At 35.0% G+C, this 27,785-nt stretch overlaps 1 protein-coding gene across 1 annotated transcript in view; it reads right to left on the reverse strand.

The window, feature by feature from the left end:
* AGTPBP1 (ATP/GTP binding carboxypeptidase 1) overlaps positions 1–27,785 on the reverse strand; it is a 179,502-nt gene that overhangs the window by 35,008 nt on the left and 116,709 nt on the right. Inside the window, 4 exon segments of the mRNA XM_061199297.1 lie at positions 982–1,162; positions 2,200–2,353; positions 4,978–5,122; positions 8,558–8,645. Coding sequence (XP_061055280.1) covers positions 982–1,162; positions 2,200–2,353; positions 4,978–5,122; positions 8,558–8,645 — 568 coding nt within the window.

Raw genomic sequence — 27,785 nt, forward strand, 5'->3', positions numbered from 1 at the left:
ATATTTTCCATTCTAACTACATAATAATCATTTCTTAAGCTAACATTCTGTATTTTGATTGTCTCAGTCATTATTAAAAGTGCTATCTGGGCCCTCCTTCTAAGAAAGATAAGTATTGTGTATGAAAAGCACACATTCTTGCAAAAATTCAAATACATTTTCATTAATCGTAGGTATTAAGTATTAAAGCCACTGAGCAAAAATTTAAGCAAACGGTCAGAAGGTGATAACAGAAATATAAACAGAATTCTAACTGGTCAATATGTTTCTGAATTAAAACTAGACATAAAATCTCATTTTAGTTCCATAATCATACTACCTAAAAATAAATTATTCTATTTTTTTAATTCAAAAATTTCCTAAATATGAGAAATATTCATGGTTCTTTTATTGAATAAATAAATATGGTGTCCTCGACTTTGGAGATGCTCATGACAGTTAGACTAACTCCCCCCTTTCAGAAGCACTAAAGAGACCTTGGTCTAATTGACACAATAAATGAACTGTACCAACTATAAGCCACCTCCACTTAAAAAGTAACATTCCAGTATTTCCACTCTAAAGAATTCCTACTCATATCAAGAAGAGGTTAGCAGATGGAGCCAATATTCCATATTAGTGGAAAGAGATCCCAGAAGATTCTAAATCTTAAAACAACCTAAGACCATGCCATGACAAATAAAAAGGACTATAAGACAATGTGCTAAAAATCTTTTTCATATCCCAATACTGTGATTTTTCTAAAACAATTCAAGCAGACATAGATTTTATAAAATCATATTCTCATGAATAGATACAGAATTTCTCAAAATATCATAGTACTAATATACAAATTATATTTTCATTTAAAAATTTATCAGATTAATTCTTCACTAAATTTTTTTTGTTCTAGAAAAATCACGTGGATGCTATTATTTCAACAAGTTTATACAGGACAGCCACAACAATCTATAATATTTCTATAACTATTGCTTAACTTACTTTCCATTGATGACACCATCTGGATTTAGCATAGGGACAATTTTAAAAATATAGGATTCTCGTAAGCTCTGAGCAGTAGGGTTATTACTCATGAGATACTCCAATGTTCCTTTCATTACCCAACTTGCATTAGTCTCTCCAGGATGCACCCGAGCAGATAAGAAAACGTAAGGGCGATTTCCTAAAGTAGACATAAAACCTCCAAATAAAATGAATGTCTACTAAAAGGCTGTATGACGTTTGACTTTGGGGCTTTAGAGATATTTCTACTCAATTGTGAATACTGATATAAAGTCAAAGTAGAACTCACTGTGCACCTACTATATACAAGCACTATACTAGGCCCGCTAGAGAAAACAGATATAAAACCCATGTAAGTCATGTCTTATATGAACATAACACATTAAATAGTATTTGAGTCATTTATTTCACAATGATTAATCTAACATATAAAATTAATTTTTTAATATTATCTTGGTTTCATAAAGAACAAGTATCTGGGGAAAATAGATGAAATATAAATTTATTTTTCACAAATTCATGGAAAAAAGAAGGAAATATATAATCTTATTCCTGTTTTATAGTCGCTATGATAAGCACAGAACAATAGGTGTATCTGCTCAGAGATTTACAAAGAAAACTATTTTTCACTATACATTTAGATATACAGGGCGACAAAATAACCATTCAGTTCATCTGCTCATATTTTCATGAATAGCAAGCTCTTTCTCTTTCCTGAAAATATTTTACCTTCTTAACAAAATTAGAACAGTTTTCTTATATATATATATATTTTTTACCATAGCTGTACATTTGAGGCAACTTTAAAAACATAAATGGCAGGGAAAAACAAGTAGCTATTCAGTACTAGCATCAAAATACTTGATAGGTTTCTGGTAGTTCTATTTAAAAATAAAATTAATTGTAAAGTCTTAAACTGATGGTATAATTTGTTATACTATACTTTGGGTATGACTTCTAAGAATAAGAACTACAGAATATTAGTATCAAGAGACCTCAGAGGTCATCTCAGGCAGCTCTCTCATATGAGGGAACTGAGGCCCAGAAGTGGGCCTGAGCTAGACAGTAACAGGACTCAGACTAGAACCCAAGACTTCTGATGCCTATTCCTAGTACTAATGCCCTTACAAAATAGTCATGAAGCAAAGAAGAATAAGTAAGAATGATTGGTATTGTGAGTGAAGAAGACAAACTTACTGAATTGACAGATATGTTCATAATAATTAGACTCTGGCATTGCTGTTATAGTCACCAAGGGACAGCTGTTTCCAGACAGGGTTTCACATAACACATCTTTTCGAAAATAGATTTGTTGAGGATTGAGTGCTGATTCCAATTTTTGAAGATGCATCTTAATAAAAATTTAAAAGCAAAGTATATAATCATTTAAAAACTCCCTATGATAAACAGAAATAAATGCATCCAGATCTTGAACATAACTAAAAGTGAATCAGATTCCTAATCCCTTCTCCAGGGATTAGGGTCCAGATGCAGTTAAATATCAGTATTTGGGAACTTGAGAAAGGGGATAGATACAGTTTGGATACCCTTAATAGTGCGATATAACCAGTGGGGTCAGCGGCAGCAGCCTGTAAATAAGCACATTAGTATTTCTGTAGCAAAGCATATGAAGAGTCACGCTAAGTAGAATCAATATTCTAAATAAGCTCACATCAGTTCAGGCCAGGCTTTGCTGCCAAATGGGTTATGAAAATGCTTTTGGTTTTCAAAGGCTTCTGAATGTTGAAATTTTGTGACTATAGATCTGTTAACGGCAACCTAAAATATGGAGAATGAATATTATGCAGCACAAATTTTTTAACAATCTTTCCTGATTTCAAGATTAATAAAGGCTCATTGTAAAATGTCTGGAAGACACAGAAAGTACAAGAAAAAAATTTAAACACCCAAAATTGCATCACCTAGATTACTACTAACAAATGCCAATATATATAAACAAAACTGTAATTACACATAAGACTTTTTATAATCTGATCTTATCATTTAATAATTTATACATTCACATTAAGATATTCATAATTATAAATATTATGCCATATCATTAAACATGTTGAATATATGTCTTTTGAGAACACAAGTTTTAATGGTTTTAGTATATGGTCACACCAAAAATAAATTGTTCAATCCCTTATTTTAAAGATACTTAGTTGGTTTCCAAACTTTTGCCTATGTTCATTCACATAATCATGATTTACCATGTGGTCACTATTTCTGGGCTAGAAACTGTGCCAGGCATTGGGGATATAACAATGAATAAATGGTCCCTACCCTAGAAAAAATATACCGTGCTATGAGAGCTTGAAATAAAGGGAAGGGAGCCTCGCAGAGTCTGGGCAGGGAGGAAAGGTCTTCTAGAAAAAAATTACATTTAAAGTGAGATCCAAAGGATGAGTGAAATGGATAGAAAGTGCGTTGTAGGCAGAAGGAAAGCATACAGGAAGACCATGAAATAAGAAAAGAGAAGGACATTTCAAAGAACTGAAGAAGATTCATTATAGCTAGACCAGAAAGAAAAGGGTAAGAAATCGAGAATTTAACACAGAAGGAAGGGCCCGGTAGACCAGTCCTTCCCAAAGCATAGTATTTGGTAATTAAGATAACTAAGTGATATGTGGATAACCTTTAAAAAAATTTTAATAGATATATATTTTACTGTGAATTAGAAAAAAAGTTTAGCACATTAAACCTGTAATTCCACAGATATTAACTTAGGATGAGGATAATCTTTAAAGAGTGAATTACTTTAAAGTCTATTTAAAGATAAATATTAAGTAAATAACAGTTCAAACAGTATGAAGAAATGGCCAAAACTGTGCAAAGTAGTGGAGAAATGACTGAATGAGCTACGGTAAGAATTTTAGACTTCATACAAATGGCAAGAGAAATCACTAAGGAGTTTTAAGGAGCAGATTTATACGATTAGATTTGCCATCAAAGAGCCCTCTTGCTACAGTGTGATAAAACGGTGATGAAGAGGAAAGGGGATACAAGTGAATTTTGGGACACCAGTTAGAAAGAGGTTGGCATAAGTCCAGGTGAGAAACAATGGTAATGCGTGGAAAAGGTCATGGTAGTGGGACTGGAAGAAAGTAGGGGCATTTAAAATATATTAAAAAGGTAACATCAGTAAAGGACAGTAACAAATACCATGTAAATAACAACACTATATTTCTGATGCTATGTTATTCAGCACAGAAAGATATAGGTTTATACCTTTACTGTAGGTTGGAACCTTACTAAAATAAAGTGAGCCTCATTTAATGTTCTCAGCCTTGACATTTCTTCTGCTCTATGGACTATGTTTTTCTCTCATTTTCTCCTCTCTCATAATTTGGAAGCTTGTTTCTAATCATAGTGTTCTAATTCCTTTCTGGGTAAATTGATCATACGAAGCTTCACGATCCTTGATCATTAGGACAGACATTCTGTTCTGAGAATAAATCTGCCACAGTAATTACTTGAATTTTTTGTTTTTCAACGCAAATAATCAAAAAATCTGAAAAGAACCCACAAAACAACTCTTATACCCCGTATTCTAAGCAATCTGGATCTAGGACTCCATATGAAACCATTAGAAGAAATGAATTCACAACAGAAAAACTTAAATTGCATATACATTTTCTACTGTTATTTTCTGTGAGATTCAATGCTTTTCATTAAACAAGTAGAAATCTCACCTAGTTAAAATTTATCAATTGTGATTTGTAGATTTCTACCCGAAGTGGAAAGTAAAAATCATGTCATATTTCCATAGTATTTCTATTAAATAAAAATGAAGACTATATTCCCATTTTACTTTAATGATTTCAACAAATATTGTATTATTTTCTAAAGTCATCAACGCTGAATCTTTTTCTTATTTAGATATTTAATTAAAGCAATTTTTCTTCAATTATCTTGACACATACACATACAACACAATAATGGTCACAGTACAACTTAATGAGTTCTCACCTGTAAAGTTGAATACGTATATGGATAGTGATAAGCAAAATAGCACACATCATCTTTATGTGGAAAAATGACAGTGAATGTAATTGTATAGTAGGATTTTCCCTTTTGCCCACCTGCAGCAATTGAACTTCTTGAGAAGTGATTTCTGCAACAGAAAAGCATGTTTATTTCATCCACACCAAAATTCTGATTTTTCTTGCTATTTTAGTAAACAGAACTTCAGAAAAAAAAAAGAAAAACCATAGTTTGTAAAAAAGTTTAACTTAAATACTCTTAAAAATTAGACTTGGGGGACTTCCCTGGTGGACTAGTGGTAAAGAATCTGCCTTACAATGCAGGGGACGCAGGTTTCCTCCCTGGTCACGGAACTAAGATCCCACATGCCGTGGGGCAACTAAGCCCGTGCGTCATAACTACTGATCTCATGTGCCTCAACTAGAGAGCCTGAATACTGCAAACTACAGAGCCCACGCGCTCTGGAGCCCGCTTACCACAACTAGAAAGAAGCCTGCGTGCCACAATGAAAGATCCCACGTGCCGCAACTAAGACCCGATGCAGCCAAAAATAAATTAAATAAATAAATAAATAAATAATAAATCTCTTAAAAAAATCAGTATGTTGTTTAAAACAAAAATTAGACTTGGTACTAAAAAAGCAGTTAATTGCTATCAGCCAACATCATGACTTTCCACTTCTGGATTTACTAATTAAATAGAGCTACTACTCTGTACATCAATAGAAGTTTTAGACCCCCATTCTTTCATAGCCATACACATTACTGGATCCAGGCAGTGATCACCAACGGCTGCTACGACCATTGGATGAAAGGCTGATGGATCAGACGACAATACCTGAATTCACTGATCAATTTTAAAATTACCAAAGAAGAAATAACCAGAGATGATATGTTTCCTAATATGATGCAACAGGAATTCCCTGCACCATCTATGAAGTATTCTTGTCAAAAATGAAACCTGAAACTGATAAAGCTTCTATATCTAACTATGAGTTTATAGGAAATTGGTGAGATAGAAGAATTCATTAACACCACAGGGATGCAAACAGCAAAATCCAAAATGTGGAAAATCCTGCATGACAAATGATCTAATTTCTTCAATAAATAAAGGAGAAATTTAAAAATAGAGAAGAAGGAAGCCTATAAATTAAGAGACTTAAAGGACATACGTGTGATCCCTTGGTTGGTCTGATTTAAACAAACCAACTATAAAGTAACATTTATGAGACAAGTAAGTCCGAACGTTGACTGGATATTTTATCATATTAAGGAATTTTCTTAGGTGTGACAACGGCCTTGTGGTTAGATTGTCTTAAATATGTATCTCAAAAAGACAAAGACCTTTGAAGTATTTATGGATAAAATATATCTGGAAAAAAATAAGGATAAAATATGCCTTAAAAAATTCAGTGTGGAGGTAGGGGTGAAAGTATAGCTAAAATGAAACCATGTGTTGATAACTGTTGAAACTCAGTGATGAATACATGGGGCCTCGTTATCCTATTATCCGCTTTTGTAAATGTTTGGAGATTTCCATAATAAAAAGTTTTTAAAACTACATATTACTTTCCAGACTTTAAATATCATTGAGATATGATGACCTAAAGATGCTTTGGTCTATCAACTTCATTTCTAAAATTACAAATCACCTTGTATTATTTAAGCCATGAACTGAAGAAAAGCCATGGTCTATAGATTACTTATTCATGCACACAGACATTCAAGGTAGATCACAACCTTAGAACTACCCTGGGATCAGACCTTCTAATATAATCTTATAAAAATCAAGCTTGCTATTAATGAAAATAAAAGAACACTGACCTAAAAGAATGGTAGAGTCTTCATTAACTTAGCCACTACATCTTCAATAGATACTCAATGACAAGGTGCTAAGAGTTGAGGAAAATGCAAAATAAGGTCCGGAAGTAGATCCTGCCAACTCTTTTAGTCCAAAAGCTTAACATCTAATTGGGGAGGTATTTATGTCACCACATTACAGCTACCTGGCATTTTATAGGTTATATTCACTCACATACTCGTGGAAAGCAGTTTTATTCTCATTTTACAGATGAGACAAACAAGTATCAAAGGACAGTGCAAAAATAGTAGTTTTTAATCCCCACTATCTGGATTTCAGGCTTGAGGAAAGCAACTAGAACAGTGCTTGTTACATAGAAAGTGGTTAATAAATATCTGTTGAATTGGCCTGAATTCCAATTCCAGATCTGGAAGTAGCCAAAAGAAAAAATAAAAACTAAACAAACAAAAATCCTTGCCATCACCCCTTACATAAAAAAGAAAAACCACCTGAGATGCTATGACCATTCACTTTACAGTATGAAAAAGAAAAGCATTCATTGATTGATGATTTCTATCGTGCAAAAGAGAAGCATGAAAGAAAGTCTTTTTGAAAAACATTGTTTCACCCTTTAACAATTTAAATCATTCTGCCAAAATCTAACCAAGCACTTCCCAGATAATCACTGCTCCACTCCAACTTATGAGAAAGAGATAAATGATAAAGTATATTTATATTAGCCTACCATTAAAAGAAATATGAAATTCATTCAGGTGAAGGAGAATTACATATAACCTTATGCTTCTTTCCCTCATTTATTTACTATTTATTTTGCTAATAAAATGGGGAAAACCCTACTGAGATTAATTCCAAGGAACAATTTCTTTCTTAGAAAGCAATAGCACTTAAGATCTAAGTTTTTCCAAAACCCTATCTAAACCATTAAAAACAGTTTAATTTTAGAATTCTTCTTCTTCTAACGGATAAAACTAAAAGAAAAGGAACATTAGTGCTAGTTAAGCACAATATAAAATATAAAAAGTGAAAATCCACTAAACAGAAATGCCAGGATTAAGATTAATAACAGAGAAAAAGAGGGATGTCAAGTGCATTCAATAGTGGATAGAAGTTATCTTGAAATGTATTACACGCAGAAACAGTAAAAATGGGAAGCAAGGCATATGATAATCCTAGATTACTTAGTCATGAATTGAAGAATAATCCAATTATTCCACTGAAGCAATAAATTATTTCTAGCACTTATTTTAACTTGATAAATAGATCACCTATTTGAAGTCAAAGTTGAACTGTGAAAGTAGAAGTAATGTAACTGTGGAATACATCTCCAAGTAAAATATTTTGGAAGTTAAAATGAGGTAAACATTTGTGTGCAGAAGAGAAAAGAATTACACTTAATATCACCAGAATAATAAAAAAAACCACTGTAAATTATTTCCTAGAGTTTCTAATTTCAGTCTTACTCAATGAAGTTTCCAGAGTTTTAAAGCTAAAAAAGTTGAGAACACATCTAAGTGGGGGAGGCAAGATTTGGACCTAAGTCTGTCGTCTGTCTACAAAACACGTTTTATTTCCACTAAATATACCCCCATAATGGATCTCAAATTTTTAAAAACTCTGTTGGAAGTAATACTAAAGCATATCACCAAATTCAAAGAACACAATAACTTTTTATCTTTGAACTGAAATAAGATGAATTAATATTTCCTTCTGTAAACTGATGTCCTATTATTGTCAGAATACTTACTTATAGTAACAAATGTCAGTCCCCACACGAATCCACCATGGTCTAGCATTTAACGCTTCCTGAACCGAATACATGAGTGGTTGCATACCTTTGACAGAGAGAAAAAAAGAGAAAATTCTTTTCAGAATTTTTGAGTTAAAAATTAATCTTGCCATTGTAGAAAGCACCAAACATTCAGGAAAGCTAAAAGAAAACACATTTTGGTTTTCCAGTGTGCATTTAAAAAGTCTGAGATCTTTCTTTAAAATCTCCTAAATCAATCAATGATATGTTTTATTTCTAGTTTTAACTAAAATGGAGTTACAACTTCAAGGAGTGAAAAGTCATTAAACATTTTTCTATTATCTTTTCTATATTAGATCAATTATATACATTATAATTATAATGCATAATTATATATAATATATAAAAATTATATATATGTAATACATATTACACTCAAAATTATACATATATTCCTTATAACAAGTGAAAGAGACAAAAATATATGTTAAATTAAGTATGATCACCCCTCTAACTCTCCATAGATTCCCATCTACACCAAGGTAAGGAAAACAATGCCACTAAAATGGCATGACTGTTTTCTTCCTCAGCCTTCTCCATACAAATAGGTGTTTATAGCATGGAGAAGGAGAGAGGGGATGAGGAGGAAGAGGGACTGTTAACAAAAACAGAATTAAATATATAGTATATTTTCTTAGGTAGTTTTAGAAGTATACTTTCCACATGCACTTTAAAATCATTTTAAAGGTTTCTAGGTTTCTAACAGGAATTAACGAAATTCATATGTTAATTTTGGAAAGGTTGATAATTTTTATTGAGATCTCGTTCAACTTTCATTTCTTCATTTTCTTGCTATAGAAACATTATGTTAAACTTATCTCTGAGTATTTTTATTAGTCTTTAATAGTCTCTTGGGTTTTCTAGGCATGCAAATCATATCATTTGTAACTTAAAATATTTTATCTCCTCTTTTAGTATTTATAACAGTTACTTTATTTTCTACTTTTATTATATTTAGAGAAATGAAACAACCTCAAAAATGATTCTGAATATAGTGGTAAGAACAAAACTCTGTCTTGATAATTTTAATCAAAATACTTTGTTATTCAATGCAATTATTTGCCTATCGTTTTTTAACAAATCAACTTTATCTTATTTAAATAATAGAAAGAGCTAACACTGAATAATTTCTATGTGCCAGATACTGCTCTAAGCATTTTTACATATGTTAAGTCATTAAATCCTCACAACAACCCTCTGTGGTAGGTGCTATGATTATTCCTATAACTGGAGCAGTTTCTCCCATAATTCTTATTACATTTAAGTGTTTTTAATTATTTCATCAAATGCCTTTTCAGCATCCGGTAACAGAATCACATGGCTTTTCTCCTTTAGTCTCTTGATGCAATAAACTGATAGATTTCCTATTGTGAACTATCCTTGCATTCCAAGAAAATGCTATTCTTTTACTGCTGTATGATTAAATTAGCTAAATCTTATTTAGAAATTTTGCATCTAAAAATTGGTCTTTAAAAAAAAAATTACCTTTACCAAGCATTGGTATAATATTACACTAGCTTCAGAAAAACATATTAAAAAGCTGTCCATCACTTATTAGAATAAAAGTAAAATCTATTTTTTTAGAAGTAAATATAATTTAGCTGGAATATCATCCTGATATGGTGACTAATAAATACATTTTTTATTTCCTTTTCAACAGTTATAGTCTGTTCAGAATCTTTACTTTTTTCAGTCAATTTCAGTATTTCTATGTTTTGTTCTATTTCTATCTCATTATTTTTGGCATTTTAAAAAATTCTCTTCTCTATCCTTTTGGTTTTATTTTTTGTTTTTCTAATATCTTGAGTACTTTTTTTTTAGTACTTAAAAACTGAGTACTTGAGCAATAACTTATTTTCAGTCTTTTTTTATTTTAAATAATGCAGTTATTAAAGGCATTCAATTTTCCTCCAAATACCAGTTTAGCTATGTCCCATAAGTCTATAAAGTGTTCTCCTTTGCTATACTTTCTAGATCAGAGCCATCCAATTAAACTTTCTGCCAGAATGGAAATGTTCCATATCTGCATTGTCCGATGTGGCAGCCACTAGCCATGTGTGGCTATTAAGCACAGGAAATAAGCCTAGTGCCACTAAAGAACTGAATTTTAAATTCTCACAATAACTGTCTTCTAATCAGGTTGTATTCCTCGGAGCTTTTGCTCTACCTATGTGGGTGCCATGTGGTTATGGCTGTTGTATTGTATAAGAGGTTAGTGTTCTGTACAGCAAATGAAACCACCAACAAAATGAAACAGCAACCTAACAAATGGGAGAAAATATTTGCAAATCATATATCTGATAAAGGGTTAATATCCAAAATATATGAAGAACTCATACAACTCAACAGCAAAACAACAAACAATCTAATTGAAAAGTGGACAGAGGATCTGAACGGACATTTTCCAAAGAAGATATACAGATGGCCAAGAGGTACATGAAAAGGTACTCAAGATCACTAATCATCAGGAAAATGCAAATCAAAACAACCATGAGATATCACCTCATACCTGCTAGAATGGCTATTATCAAAAAGACAGGAAATAATAAGCGTTGGTGAGACTGTAGAGAAAAGAGAACCCTTGTGCACCGTTGCTGGGAATGTAAATTGGTGGAGTCACTACGGAAAACAGTACGAAGGTTCCTCAAAAAATTAAAAATAGAACTACTGTTTGATCCAGCAGTTCTACTCCTGGGTATTTAGCCTAAAAAACTAATTCAAAAAGACATGCACCACTCCCCACATGCTCATTGCACCATTACTTACAATAGCCAACACATGGAAGCAACTTAAGTATCCAATGATGAGTGAATGGATAAAGAAGATGTGGTATGTATATAATGTATGTATGACTGTGTGTGTATGTGTGTGTGTACATAGTGGAATACTATTTAGCCATAAAAAAAGAAGGAATTCTTGCTATTTGCAACAACATGGACAGACCTTCAGGGCATTATGCTAATAAGTAGGACAGAGAAAGACAAATACTGTATGATCTTGCATATGTGTGGAATCCTAAAAAAAAAAAAACAAACCCAAACTCATAGATACAGAGAACAGAATGGTGGCTGCCAGAGACAGGGACTGGAGGGGTTGGTAAAGTGGTCAAAAGGTATGAACTTCCAGTTATAAAACAACTAAGTCATGGTGATATAATGTACAGCATAGTAACTATAGCTAATAACACTACAGTGTGTATTTGTAAGTGGCTCAGAGAATAGATCTTAAGAGTTCTCATCACAAGAAAAATGAAGTGTAGTGATGGATGTTAACTAGACTTACTGTAGTGATCACTTCACAATATATACAAACATTGAATCATTATGTTGCATACCTGAAACTAATACAATGCTATATGTCAATTATATCTCAATGGGGGGGGGGAGATTTGCAATTATTATAGCATCTTAAGGACTGCAACTTGTAAATACACAATATCCAGTCAGTGCTTTTAACCCTGAATTATTCTTTGTCTGACATTAATATTACCACTTTTCCTTTACTTTATTTGCATTTACCTAGTTTATCTCTGCCCAATCATTTCTTTCAACTTTACATTATCATTTAATTAATAAACACACACACACATATTCTCCGACCCTACAAATTGTATAATTTTTGATATCTGATTTTTGAGGACATTTTGGCTCATTCATAGTCAGTAATGACAGACAAACATTTCATTTCATTCCTTCCATCTTACTTTCTACTATTCATTAATTTTTTTTTTCCTTCTTTACAACTTATTTCACTTGCTTGGTTACATTTTTCCACATTTCCTTTTCTTCTTCTATCATTTGAAAGCTTTCTTTTGTGTTTCTCAATTCCATTTCCCATCCTAATAGTTATGATTAACTGATATTTCTCTAGTATACTATTATCATATTAAATAACTAAGCAATCCCATCAAGACACGTTAGCTTTCACTACTCCTATATCACCCCTTTTAGAACGTTTTCACTTAACACATTTTATAAATTTCAAGTCTTCTATCTTGAGATCTTTTTCCTCATTTATTTTTCTCAGAGAGGGTTCAGGGTAGCAGATTTTCTGAATTCTACATATACACAAACATGCAGTTTGTTGGCCGTGACAAAAAAGTGACAGATTTTGCAAAAGACATTTGGCGCTCCTCTAGCTTCTAGCACCACAGATGAGAGTCCAATACTAACCTAATTTTTTCACACGCAGAACAACATAGTGATCAAGAGCATGCAGTCTGTAACCAGACTACCTGGGTTTGAATTCCAACTTTACCACATGCCACAGGCATGATCCTGGTCAGATTACTAAACCACTCATGCCCCCTTTTTCTCTTCTGTGGATAACAACCTTGGTAGGTTGGTTTGTTGTGTGGATTAAGAGTATCACATGTGTTAGCACTTAAAGAAGGCCTGGCACATGATAAATTTTCAATAAACATTAGCTGCTGTTATTATCAATATTATTTAAGTACTGTAACCAGTTCTTTTAAAGTGGAAGTATGTTAAGATTTTCTCTTTATATCTGAAACTCGGGTATTTCACTGGTACATATAAAAGATTCCTGTCTTCCTTATTTCTTCCTAGGAGTCAGTGAGGCATTTCAATCCAAAACTTCAACCTCTTCCAGGCACACAAAACTCATAATAATGGTTAATTATAGTAAGGTGGAACAAGGTTCAGGCTGAAGTCAAAGGGCATAAAAGATTTATCTGAAGTGTTCTAATTTTATAAAAGACAATGTATTCTCTTATTACTTTTAAAATGATGGTTAATTCTGGTCACAGTGAAGGGAGCTATATTTGGAAATTCTGAGTATAATGAAAACCATCTGAACAAAATAGGTTGCCCCAGTAAGAATCAATCAAATGAGGTAACTCAGATTGAATAAATCACAATCTACTCAACCTGATACAGAAAGGCCATATGTGAGTAACTGATTTAGTCATCAGCCAAAGGATAAACTTTTACGTGTATAAAATAAATACATTAAGAACTGTCAAGCTTGTCACTTGAATACAGACAATCAAAATATTAAACTGCCAGAGTGAAACCAACATCCAATGGCACTAGCCTCTAATAATATCTATGTAAAGGCTTAAGTTGTATGAGTACATGCTCAGTAACAAGTGCAGATACAATGAAAGGCAAGGTGTTTTAGGCCCTAATCATCAAATGTATTGTGAATCACAGACTCAAAATTTTCAAGTTGAAGCTAACACCATCATTTAACAGATGAGGGGGAGCTTGAATAACCTGAAGGTACCTATCACAAGCTGCATATATGTTATCAGTAACTGTACAGAGAAAAAAACACATGCTTCTAATATGGCTGGTACCATAGCAGAGAGTCATACTAAAAACAGGAAGATGACATTCTTGGTCTGGAGGGTAATGGTAGTCACTTGAATCAGAATCACTCCACACATCCTCACCAAGAACAAATAAATAAATTCAACAAGTAGCACAAATAAAAACCACACATGCCCAGGCCTTCAGCATTACTGGAAGACAGAATATAACAGACTTCAAGTTGCCTTTATGTAGAAAAATGGGCAAAGATATACCACAGAAGTGGAAACAATAAGGGAGGGATTGAAATCCTGAGCTCAAAGTAGATTGCAGGCTAAAAAATACTAAGTGACATGAAGAAGGAATTTTATGAAGTCACAATTCACAGTGAAAATATAGCAAGACACAATATCTATGCACCAGATAAGACCAACCTCTTATGTAAGGCAGAAACTACAGGAAATACAGGAGAAGTATTAGAAAGTATCAGTAGTATTACTGATAGCAGATGCTAAAACTCCACTCTCAGTACAAGACAGACCGATTAAACAAAAATTAAGAATATTTATATAGATCTAAATAACATAATTAATAAGGCAAATCTTATATAGATATGTTGAACACTGTATCCTGATAGTAGAGAATATACCTTCTTCTAAGAGCATGGGGAATATTCACAAAAATTGACTATATATTAGGTCAAAAGGAAATGTCAGTAAGTTCCATAAAAGAGAAATATTACAAACAAAACTCTCTGATCACCACGTAATAAAACTAGAAATTAAAATCAAAATGAAAAACAAAACAAAAAGGGAGGATACCCATGCAGAGGCAAGGGAGACAGGTTGACTTGGGTGTCAGACCTTGAAAGGGGTGAGGAGGGCATCTGCCCGAAAGTGCAAAGGACAGACTGTTACATACACTGGAATTCATCAAATAAATAAATATATTAAGAATATATTTTAGAAGCCAAAATTCTCCATGTTGGAGAAGGAAGTTGTAAATATGGAAAGAAAACTAGAATAAATCCTGTGCAATGAAGGTATCAGTGTAACTTCATGGAGATACTGTGTGTGTGCTTATGTGTGTGTTTGTGTATAACATACACACACAAAAATAAACATACACATATGTATAAATTACTACCAATGAAAATTTCTATATAAACGCTTGTATATACAAATACATATTCCCTAGCTCTGTCCATGGACAGGTCCAATAACAATGTACACACTATGCATACAGATCTTATTTTTAAAATACCATTCTCCAAACCAGGGCTCTTTGAAGAAACGATTGTTGAAAGGCAAGATGAGCCCTGAGCATCTTGTGCCAAAAAGCAAGGACACCCATAAAGAATGACGGGGACATGTCAAAAGAACACACAATGCAGAATGAAGGGATCCCAATGGCCAAATCCTGGGCAATTTAAACATCAAAATAAATAATGATAGCAACAAATTACAACCCACTGAGTAAAACAGTAAACAATTCTATACTGATATTAACATGTAAAATACTTACTAACTACAAAGAGAAAAAAGGTAACTTTACAATGGAAAAGTCTGGCAGACACCAACTTAATCAAGTGAATAAATTATTACTGTCAGTAATAAAACAAAATCCTGGGTCACCAAAACACAATGTCACATCTGTGATGTTCCTCCCAAAGATGCCTAACTTAAATCAAATCATGAGGAACATGAGACAACTCCAAACGGAGAACCATTCTACAAAATAAGTGTTATAATTTTCAAAAGTGTCAAGGTCATGAACATTAAAGACCGCAAAACTGTTCCTGACTAAAATAGTCTAAAGAGACTTGACAACTAAATACAACATGTGGTTTGAGCTGAATCCTTGTGCTATTAAGGTCATTAATGAGAAAATAGGTGAAACTTAAATGGGGGGGTCTAAGGATTAGATGGGATTCATATATCAATGATAATTTCCTGATGTTGATAGCTATCCCACAGTTACATAGAAAAATGCCATGTTTGCACAAAATATACTGAAAGTGTTCTAGGGTGATGGGGCATCACTTTCGAAGCCCAACATTTAGATAAAGGGTACAACTTTTCGGTAAGTTTGAAATTATTTCAAAAAAAATATTTAGAAAACGATGATCATAAACTGAACTAGTCTTCTTGACATATATTTTGTGTGTGGCATTTTATGTTCCTAATAGGATCTTCATAGTTCATTCATCCATTGCCTCATTTATTTAATAACTATTTAACTGAACATCTACTAAATGCCTTACTATAGATAACAGTGGTCAGCAACAGATACTGTCCCTGATCTTGTGGAATATACAAACAGTTTGCGGGGAGGGGCACATAGAGAGGAAAGGTATTAATCAGCCACATACAAAAACAACATAAAACTGTGAAGAGCGCCCTAAAAAGGAAAAAATTACAAGCAACATTTATCAAGGGGACTAAACCAGTCTGGGGAGTCAGGGAAGACTTCTTTAGTCAAGAGATAGCTCAACTTCCAAGTATGGAATTAACTAATGTGAGCAAGGTGGGAATGCTACAGAATTGACTCCGAAATTCTATTTTGTTGCCTGGTTCCACATATGTTCAATTTATATAAGAGAGTAGTTAAAAATCTTCATATGTCTGGAAGATATGGGGGAGGGAGGGCAGGGGGAGAAAGAGGGAGCTTGTGACTAAAGCTCTAAGTTACTAAAACGCAAGACTGCCATCTAGTGGTAATTTGAGCAAACACCTTTCAAGTAAGGGGGGGGCCCGAGAGGGGGGAGGGAGTGACGGATTACAACAGATATATCAGTAGTATATAGTGATATGAATTCTCATATACAAATTTACAAATAAGATCATTCATTGTGAGAAAACTAATATTTAATAGAATCACCTAAAAATTCTCCAAGAAAAGGGCAACTTGTGAAACAAAAGAAACTATAATTCTGCTCTTTTTTGAGGGACACTGCCAAAGAACAAGACCTCTATTGGGCACATCTGCTAGAAGAACCAACATTTAAATACTCCCGCAAGCAGCATGTCCCAATGGGGCAAAAAAATTTTTTTACAATTTCCTAATTAATATTATTTCCTGACTTCAATCATGCATGGCAATTAAATAAATTCTTCCAGCTGAAGATGCTTCCACTGCAAATATCTCCAGTCATCATTACCATCCCTGAAGTGAATTCAATATGAATCTCATGACAATTAACATTAACTACATACCTGGTTATCATTTCTTAAAATGTTGAATTCTAATTTACTAAAATATTGGTCTCTCCCTTCTTCTAACTCTATTGATGTTCAGACAAACCAAGATTTGCTGTATGTTGCATTACCCTAACAAATCTAATAGTACAGTTCATTTAAAAATTACATCTACCTAACAACTCTTTCTACAGCTTCTACCAACCTCCTAGTTAAATACTTACAAATATAGGAAAATGAAAGACTCACAACAGACAACTTCTTGTCAGAATCTGGGAGGAATCTCTACTAAACTTAAGACAGATGGAGCAGGACTGAAAGAAATCCAGTACAGAATATGCCTCACAATCTATTTTTATATATACATATTTTGGTTTCCCACAGCTAAAAGAAGTGTCGTACTACACCTTGTAGGCCCTTAAAGAATAACACATAAAGAAAATAAAGAACAGCAAAAATAGAAAACATTAAAAAAGTATCAATTATAAAAAGAATTTTAAATAGGTTAAAATCACATTTTAAAAGGCAAGGGTCGAACAACAAAATGCAACCTCTATTTACAAAAACAATCAGCAAAGATGTATCAAACAAATTCAAATCAATATAATATAAAAATACAATTCTGGGCAAAAGATACTGAATGGAATGAATGTGACTATTTTATACTGTTAATGGGTATACACAAAAGGAACAGGAAAAGTTATAAATGTCTATGTGCCAAATGATACAGCATTAAAATAGAAAAAATATGTATATATTTTAAATACCTCATTTTAAATGAGGTATTGACAGAAACACAATAGAAGTGAAAGACTGTTGAGTTTTCTTAAGCCTTGGGCAAGTAGACAAGATAAAAAATAAAAAGGATACAGAAAACTGAACAAACCGTTTTATAACAATAAACTTAACAATGTATGTTAAATTATGTTGCCAACAAAGAATACATACTTTCCAAGAACCTGTGAACACTAAAACTGATCAGATATTAAGCCATAAAAATTATTTCAAATCATAAATTTCACATCTATGAACAAAACTGATTAAAATTTGAATGCAATGAGAAAAATTATAGCCAAAATAATTTAACCAACTAAAAATATAACAAACCCTTTTCTAAATAATTCTTGGACCAAAAGGGATACCAAAACCAAACACAATTAGAAGCCATCTAGAAAATAACAAGGAGGTCTTAGTATCAAAATCTGGAGGGGAGGGGATACAGAATTAAGTTGTAATCGAGAACAAATCCAAAACCTAAATGCTTGCAGGAGACTTCCCAACATGGCAGAGTAGAAAGACCCTGAGCTCACCTCCTCTCAGGGGCACACCAAAATCACAACTATCTGCAGAACCACCTATGAAAAAGACTAGAACCTATCAGAAAAGATCTTCTACAACTAAAGATATAAAGAAGAACCACAACGAGATGGGTAGGAGGGGGAGAGTCATGGTATAGTCAAGACACATGCCCCTCAGTGGGCAGTCCACAAACAGGAGAATACAATTGCAGAGGTTCTCCCCAGGGAGCAAGGGGTCTAAGCCCCACATGAGGCTCCCTAGCCCAGGAGTCCTGTGCCAGGAAACAAGCCTTGAGAATGTTTGGCTTTGAAGGCTAGCAGGGCTTAAATTCAGGGGGGCTGCAGGGCTGTGGGAAACAGACTCTACTCCTGAAGGACACACACAACATCTCACATGTTCCAGGGTCCAGGGAAAAAGAAGTAATTTGAAAGGAGCCTGGGTCAGACCTAACTGCTGATCTTGAGAAGTCTCCCAGAGAGGCAAGAGGCAACTGGAGCTCACCCTAAGGACACAGACACTGGGGGCAGCCATCTTTGGGTGCTCGTTCTATCAGACACTGGTGCTGGCAAGTATCACTGTGGAATCCTCCCTCTAGCTTATTAGCCCCAGGACCCCAGGACTCAACAGCCTGTAGGCACCAGTTCTGGGCCACCTGAGCCCAAGCAACTAACTGGGCCAAGACATACCCCCACCCACCAACAGGCAGGCTGCCTTAAGAACCCCTGAACAGACAGCTGCCCCAGACACAGCTGTGCCCACCCGAGGGCCCAGGACCTGGCCCCACACCCCAGTGTGCAGGCACTAGATCTGGGATCCCCAGGGCCCTACAGGCAGAGATTCCAAGACCCAACTCCACCTACCAGCAGGAAGCTGACACTGGCCTCAGGACCAGCCTCACATACCACTGGACAGGCACCAGCCCCAGGACCCACTGGGCCCAGCCCCTGCCCAAAAGCAAGCCTGCTCTAGCCTCAAGACCAGTCTCACCCACCAGTGGGCACTCACCAGCCCCAGGACAACCTCAGCCCTGAAGCCTGCCGGGGCAGGACCCAGCCCAACCACTAGCAGGCAAGCACCAGACCTGGGACAGTTGGGCCCTAGTCCCACCTACCAGCAAGCCAAGACAAGTTTCAGGACACCCCAAACCCTGCAGCCAGTTGTATCATGAACCAGCCCCACCCTCCAGTGGTCTGACACCAGCTCTGGGACCCCTGGGCCCTCTAGCCAGACCCCAGGACCCAGCTCTGCTTGCCAGTAAGACCAGCACCAGCTCCAAGACCTGGCTTCAGCCACCAGTGAGTGAGTACCGGCCCCAGGATTTCCTGGACCCCAACTCTGTCCACCAGTGAGCCAGCACTAGCCCTAAGGCCCTCTGGGGTTCCACAGCCAGCCACCTCACGACCCAGCCCTACCAATCAGTGGCTGGCAGCCTCCACACAAGGCAGGGCTTGGCAACCAACCAGACCAGGGGCCAGCCACACCTACCAGTCCACCCACAGTGGTCAGCCCACCACAATAGAAGGACCCAAAAAGCCCATATAGGAGGCACCACTAGAGCACACAGTTCTAGTGACCAGAGAGAAGTACACAGCTGGGGCGCAGAGAACATCTCCTACAAAAGGGTACTTTTCTAAGGTCAGGAAACATAACCAACATACCAGATACATAAAAACAAAAACAGCAACTTAGGCAAAATAAGTTGACAGAGGAACACGTTTCAAACGAAGGAATAAGATAAAACCCCAGAAGAAGAACAAAGTGAAGTAAATATAGGCAATCTACCCAAGAAAGAGTTCAAGGTAATGATCATAAGGATGATGAAAGAACTCAGGAGAAGTAAAGATGCACAGGGCAGGAAATTATAAGTTTTTAACGAAGAGTTGGAAAATATAAAGAACAACCAAACTGAGATGAAAAACACAATAAATGAAACAAAAATTACACTGTAAGGAATCAATAGAAGACTAAATGATACAGAGGAAAAGGATCAGCAACCTGGAAGACAAGAATAGTGGAAATCACTGACGCTGAACAGAAAAAAGAATAAAAAGAAATAAGGACAGTTAGAGACCTCTGGGGCAACATCAAGCATACTAGGATTCACATTATAGGGGTCCCAAAAGGAAGAGACAAAGGAGCAAATAACACATTTGAAGAAATTATAGCTGAAAATTTCCCTAACTTGTGAAAGGATACAGACAACCCAGTGCAGAAAGCACAGAGAGTCCCAAACAGGATCAACCAAAAGAGGACCACACCAAGACACAGTGTTATTAAAATGGCAAAAACATTTTTTGTTTTTTTTTTTTTTTTAAAGCTCAGGGTAGAGCCCAGCAGTCCGTTTTTTTTTTTTTTTTTTTTTTAATTATTTATTTATTTATTTATTTATGGCTGCATTGGGTCTTCGTTTCTGTGCGAGGGCTTTCTCCTGTTGCGGCAAGTGGGGGCCACTCTTCATCGCGGTGCGCGGGCCTCTCACCATCGTGGCCCCTCCCGTTGTGGAGCACAGGCTCCAGACGCGCAGGCTCAGTAATCGTGGCTCACGGGCCCAGTTGCTCCGCGGCATGTGGGATCCTCCCAGACCAGGGCTCGAACCCGTGTCCCCTGCATTGGCAGGCAGACTCTCAACCACTGCGCCACCAGGGAAGCCCCGCAAAAACATTTTAAAAGGAGAGAATATTAAAAGGAGCAAGGAAAAAGCACTAAGTTACATAAAAGGGAACTCCCATAAGACTATCAGCTGACTTTTCAGCAGAAACTCTGTAGGCCAGAAGGGAGTGGCATGATATATTTAAAATGATGAAAGGGAAAAACCTACAATCAAGAATATTCTACCTGGCAAGGCTCTCATTCTGATTTGATGGAGAGATCAAACGTTTTGCAGACAAGCAAAAGCTAAAAGAGTTCAGCACCAACAAACCAGCTTTACAAGAAATGTTAAAAGGACTTCTCTAAGTGAAAAAGAAAAGGCTACAACTAGGAACATGAAAATTATGAAAGGAAAAAGCTCATCAGTAAAGGCAAACATACAGTAAAGGTAGTAAAACAACATGTACAGAGCTAGTAGGAAGGTTAAAAGACAAAAGCAGTAAAATAAGCTATATCCACAATAAGCAGTTAAGGAATACACACAACAAACAGATGTAAAATATATATGATATCGAAAATGGTAATTGTGAGGAGAGAAGAGTACAAATGCAGGGTTGTTACAATGCATTTGAAATTAAGAGATCACCAACCTAAAATAATCATGTATATAAATACAGATTGCTACATATAAACCTCATGGTAACAACAAAACAAAAATCTATAATAGATACATACACAAAAGAAAAAGGAATCCAAACATAACACTAAAGACAGTCATCAAATCATAGGGGAAGAGAACAAAAAAAAGAAACAAAAAGGACCTACAAAAACAACTCCAAAACAATTAACACAGTGGCAGTAAGTACATAAGTATCAATAATTACTTTAAATATAAATAGAATAAATGCTCTAATCAAAAGACAGAGAGCAGCTGAATGGATGCAAAAACAAGACCTGTAATATATGCTGTCTACAAGAGACTCACTTCATATCCAAAGACACAAACAGATTGAAAGTGAGGGGATGGAAAAAGGTATTCCACGCAAATGGAAATCAAAAGAAAGCCACGGTAGCAATACCTGTATGAGACAAAATAGATTTTAAAACAAAGACTGTGACAAGAGACAAAGAAGCATATCATATAATGATCAGGGGATCAATCCAAGAATAAAATATAACAATTACAAATATATATGCACCCAACATAGGAGCACCTAAATACAAAAAGCAAATATTAACAGACATAAAGGGAGAAATCAACAATAACACAATATTAGTAGTGGACATTAACACCCACTTACATCAATGGACAGATCATCCAGACAGAAAATCAATAAGGTAACACTGCCCTTAAATGACACATTAGAGCTGATGGATTTAATACATATATATAGAACACTCTGTCCAAAAGCAGCAGATAACACATTCTTTACAAGTGCATATGGAACATTCTCCAGGATAGATCACATGCTAGGCCACAAAACAGGCCTCGGTAAATTTAAGAAAATTGAAATCATATCAAGCATCTTTTTTGACCACAATGCCATGAGACTACAAAAAAAAAAAAAAACTGCCAAAAACACAAACACATGGAGGCTAAACAATATGCTCCTAAACAACCAATGGATCTCTGAAAAAAAAAAAAACCTGGAGACAAATGAAAACAAAAACACAATACTCAGCCATAAAAAGAAATGAAATGGAGGTGTTTGTAATGAGGTGGATGGAGTTAGAGTCTGTCATACAGAGTGAAGTAAGTCAGAAAGAGAAAAACAAATACAGTATGCTAACACATATATATGGAATCTAAGGGAAAAAAAAAAAAAAAAAAGAGGTCATGAAGAACCTAGTGGCAAGATGGGAATAAAGACACAGACTTACTAGAGAATGGACTTGAGGATATGGGGAGGGGGAGGGGTGAGATGTGACAGGGTGAGAGAGTGTCATGGACATATATACACTACCAAATGTAAAATAGATAACTAGTGGGAAGCAGCCGCATAGCACAGGGAGATCAGCTCGGTGCTTTGTGACCACCTAGAGGGGTGGGATAGGGAGGGTGGGAGGGAGGGAGATGCAAGAGGGAAGAGATATGGCAACATATGTATATGTGTAACTGATTCACTTTGTTGTAAAGCAGAAGCTAGCACACCATTGTAAAGCAATTATACTTCAATAAAGATGTTTAAAAAAAAAAAAAAAAAAAAAAAAAAAACACAATAAATCCAAATTCTATATGATGCAACAAAAGCAGTTCTAAGAGGGAATTTTAAAGCAATACAGCTTACCTAAGGAAACAAGAAAAATCTCAAATAAACAACCTAACTTTAAACCAAAAAAAAAAAAAAAACCTTACACCTAAAGGAAAAAGAACAAACAAAACCCAAGGTTAGTAGAAGGAAAGAAATCATAAAGATCAAGAATTAATAAAATAGAGACTAATAAAAACAATAGAAAATATCAGTGAAACTAAAAGCTGGTTCTTTGAAAAAATAAACAAAATTGATAAACTTTTAGCCAGACTCATTGAGAAAAAAAGAGGGCACAAATCAATAAAAATCAGAAATAAAAAAGGAGAATTTATAAGCAACACCACAGAAATAAAAAGAATCATAAGAGATATGCCAATAAAATGTACAAACTAGAAGAAATGGACAAAGTCCTAGAAATGTACAATCTCCCAAGACTGAACCAAGAAGGAATAGAAAACATAAACAGAGCAATTACCCATAATGAAATTGAATCAGAAATTTAAAAACTCCCAGAAAACAAAAGTCCTGGACCAGATAGCTTCACAGGTGAATTCCACCAAACATTTAGAGAAGAGCTAACACCTATCCTTCTCAAACTATTCTAAAAAGTTGCTGAGGAATGATTCCTAAAGGAATCATTCTATGAGGCTAGCATCACCCTGACACCAAAATCAGACAAACAGATCACAAAAAAAGAAAATTACAAGCTAATATCACTGATGAACACAGACTCAATAATGCTCAACAAAATATTAGCAAACTGAATCCAACAATATGTTAAAAGGAGACCGTACACCATTATCAAGTGGGATTTATTGCAAGGATGCAAGGATGGTTCAATATCCGCAAATCAATCAATGTGATACACCACATTGACAAATTGAAGAATAAAAACGATATGATCATCTCAAAAGATGCACAAAAAGCTTTTGACAAATTTCAACATCCACTTATGATAAAATCTCTACAGGAAGTGGGTACAGAGGGAACATACCTCAACATAATAAAGGCCATATATTATTAGCCCACAGCTAACATCATACTCAATGATGAAAAGCTGAAAGCATTTCCTCTAAGATCAGAAACAAGACAAGGATGCCCACTCTCCTCACTTTTATTCAATATAGTATTAGAAGTCCTAGCCACAGCTTTCAGATAACAAAGAGTAATAAAAGGAATCCAAATTGGAAAACAGGAAGTAAAACTGTCATTGTTTGCAGATGACATGACATTATATATAGAAAATCCTAAAGACGCCACCAAAAAACGACTAGAGCTCTTCAATGAATTCAGTAAAGTTGCAGGATTCAAAACTAATATATAGAAGTCTGTTGCATTTCTATACACAAACAACGAACTATCAGAAAGAGAAATTAAAGAAACAATTCCATGTACCAATGCATCAAAAAAGAATAAAATACCTAGGAATAAACCTACCTAAGGAGGTAAAAGACCTGTACTCGAAAAACAAAAGGACACTGATGAAACTGAAGAAGACACAGATGGAGAGACACATCATGTTCATGGATTGGAAGAATCAGTATTGTTAAAATAACCATACTACCCAACGCAATCTACAGATTTAATGCAATCCCCATCAAAATACCAATGGCATTGTTCACAGAACTAGGACAAATAAATTTAAAATTTGTATGGAAACATAAAAGACCCTGAATAGCCAAAACAATCTTGAAAGAGAAGAACAGAGCTGGAGGTACCATGCTCCCTGACTTCACACTACACTACAAAGCTTCAGTAATCAAAACAGTATGGTACTGGCACAAACATGGATACACAGATCAATGAAACAGACAGGGAGCCCCGAAATAAGCATGAACCCCAATATTCATATTATTTACAACCTAACTGCCCATGAACAGATGAATGGATAAAGAAGATGCGGTGTATACACACACACACACACACACACACACACACAAATGGAATACTACTCAGCCATAAAAAAGAATAACATTTGTCATTTACAACAACATGGATGGACCAGGAGGGCATTATGCTCAGTGAAATAAGCCAGACAGAGAAAGACAAATACTGTATTTTATCATGTATATGTGGAATATAAAAAATAAAACAAAATAGTGAACATAACAAAAAAGAAACAGAATCACAGATATTGTGAACAAACTAGGTTACCAGTGGGAAGTGGGGAGGTGGGAGGGGCAAGATAGGGGCAGGGGATTAAGAGGTACAAAGTACTATGTATAAAACAATTAAGCATCAAGGATATTGTACAACACAGGGAATAGAGCCAATATTTTTAATAACTATAAATGGATTGTAATTTATAAAAATTTTGAATCAATATGTTGTACACCTAAAATTAATATAATATTGTAAATCAACTATACCTCAATTAAAAAAAAACCCTAAATGCTTGATCATCAAACAAAAATAAATTTAAATAAATTTAAGCAAATAAACTAGAAGTTAGAAAGAGAAAAAATATCAACCTGCAGGGAGAACAAGGGAGAAATTAATAAATTAAAAAAAAAAAAAACTTTTAAAGGAAATAATGAATAAAACTAAGAGCCAGGTTTTTAAAATAGTAAAATAAAACAAATTATGTTTTAAGCACACACACACAAAAAGGAAAGCAAACAAGGGGACATGCAAGTACACATACTACAGATATCGCATACAACTCTCTGCTAGTGAATTCTGAAAATCTAAATGTCACCTGTGTAAGAAAAAATAAATCATCAAGACTGCCTCAGTAAAAAATAGAAAACTAGACTATATGGACTCACATAAAACTGAAGAAGTTATCCAGATGCTCCCTCTCCCCCCCAAAAAGGGGCACAGAATCAGACTACTTTAGAGGTGCATTATTTCCAAGTTTCATGAAAACATATAAATGCTATTTAAACTGCTCCAGAACACTGGGTAGGGAAATAAAAGCTGTTCATTTAAGTGTTCAATGTTAGCATTAGCCTGCTTCCAAAACTATAAAAAGATAGTCCTCCAATCAGGAAATTGTCTTGTCTAACTTATGACCAATGATGTAAAAACCTTTAAACAAAATACTAACAAATGCAAAATATTTGTATTAAAGATTAACTCACAGGGCAAAACAGACTAATTTCTGAAACTCAAGGATGGTTCACTAGTAGAAACATTATTAAATAATTATAATACAGCACATTAACAGCTCACAGCAATATATGGTCACACTGATAAATGCAAAAAGTGAAATAAAATATTTCTGATTTTTAAAAACTCAGTAAAAATAGCAATTCTTTAGTATAAGAAAGAATATGTATCCCAAAACGAGCTAACATACATAACATAAATACTAGCAGGATTTCCCTGGCAGTCCAGCAGGTTAAGACTTCACGCTCCCAATGCAGGAGGCGCGGGTGCGATCCCTGGTCGGGGAACTAAGATCCCGCATGTCGCAGGGCACCGCCACAAAAAAAAAAAAAAAAATACACACACACACACACACACACATACAAACAGCACTCACATTAAATTCAAAATCAAACAAGGATGCCCAAAGTCTCCTTTTAGTTTAAACAATCTCAAAGTTCCAGCCAAAAGCAATGAAACATATACGATATAACTAGGGATAAGGAGAAATTCTAGGGACCTACCAAGAAAATTCAAAATATCAACTGAGAAACTATGAGAACTAATAAGAAACTAAGGAGTCTGATTTTCAAGTAAACATATAAAAATCCTTAGCTTTCTTAATTATAAATAATAACAAGCTTGAAAATAGGGAGAAGTACTCTTTCACAACAGAAAAAAGAAATACATAAAATACTTAAGAATGATGGTATACTTAAATATATGGAACTTACAAAAAGAAAACTAAAAAATTTAGGTGAGAACATAAAAAACTTGAGTAAACAAATACACCATGTTCCTAAGTGGCAAGATCGAATACAATATAAGAAATCCGATTTCTCCCACATTATTCTATAATGTTTAATGCAATAGAAATTTGGGGCACTTGATAAAATTACACAGAATGATATTCAGAATAAACTATTCAGGAAAAATAAAGTTAGAAAAAGTTGTTAAATTGTTTTTGAAAAAGACTACAGGATGTTAAACTATATTATAAAGTCAAAATAATTTAAAAAACAAAATGGTTCTAGAGCAACAATGATGTTACACAAGACTGAAAGGTCAGAATAATTAAAATCAAGTGGTGCTAGAGCAACATACAGCCCCCAAACAAATGCTAGTATATTGTGAAGGCCACAGCTTGCGAGAGTTGTGGAGTTTCAAACCAAAAGGGATACACAGTATGACTAACAGGTCAGAATAATTCGACCCAAATTGGTGGCGCAGTGGTTGAGAATCTGCCTGACAATGCAGGGGACACGGGTTCGAGCCCTGGTCTGGGAAGATCCCACATGCCGCGGAGCAACTGGGCCCGTGAGCCACAACTACTGAGCCTGCGCGTCTTGAGCCTGTGCTCCGCAAGAAGAGAGGCCGCAACAGTGAGAGGCCCGCGCACCGTGATGAAGAGTGGCCCCCGCTTGCCGCAACTAGAGAAAGCCCTCGCACAAAAACGAAGACCCAA

The sequence above is a fragment of the Eubalaena glacialis genome, chromosome 9 (assembly GCF_028564815.1).
Source record: "Eubalaena glacialis isolate mEubGla1 chromosome 9, mEubGla1.1.hap2.+ XY, whole genome shotgun sequence".
NCBI classification, from domain to species: domain Eukaryota; kingdom Metazoa; phylum Chordata; class Mammalia; order Artiodactyla; family Balaenidae; genus Eubalaena; species Eubalaena glacialis.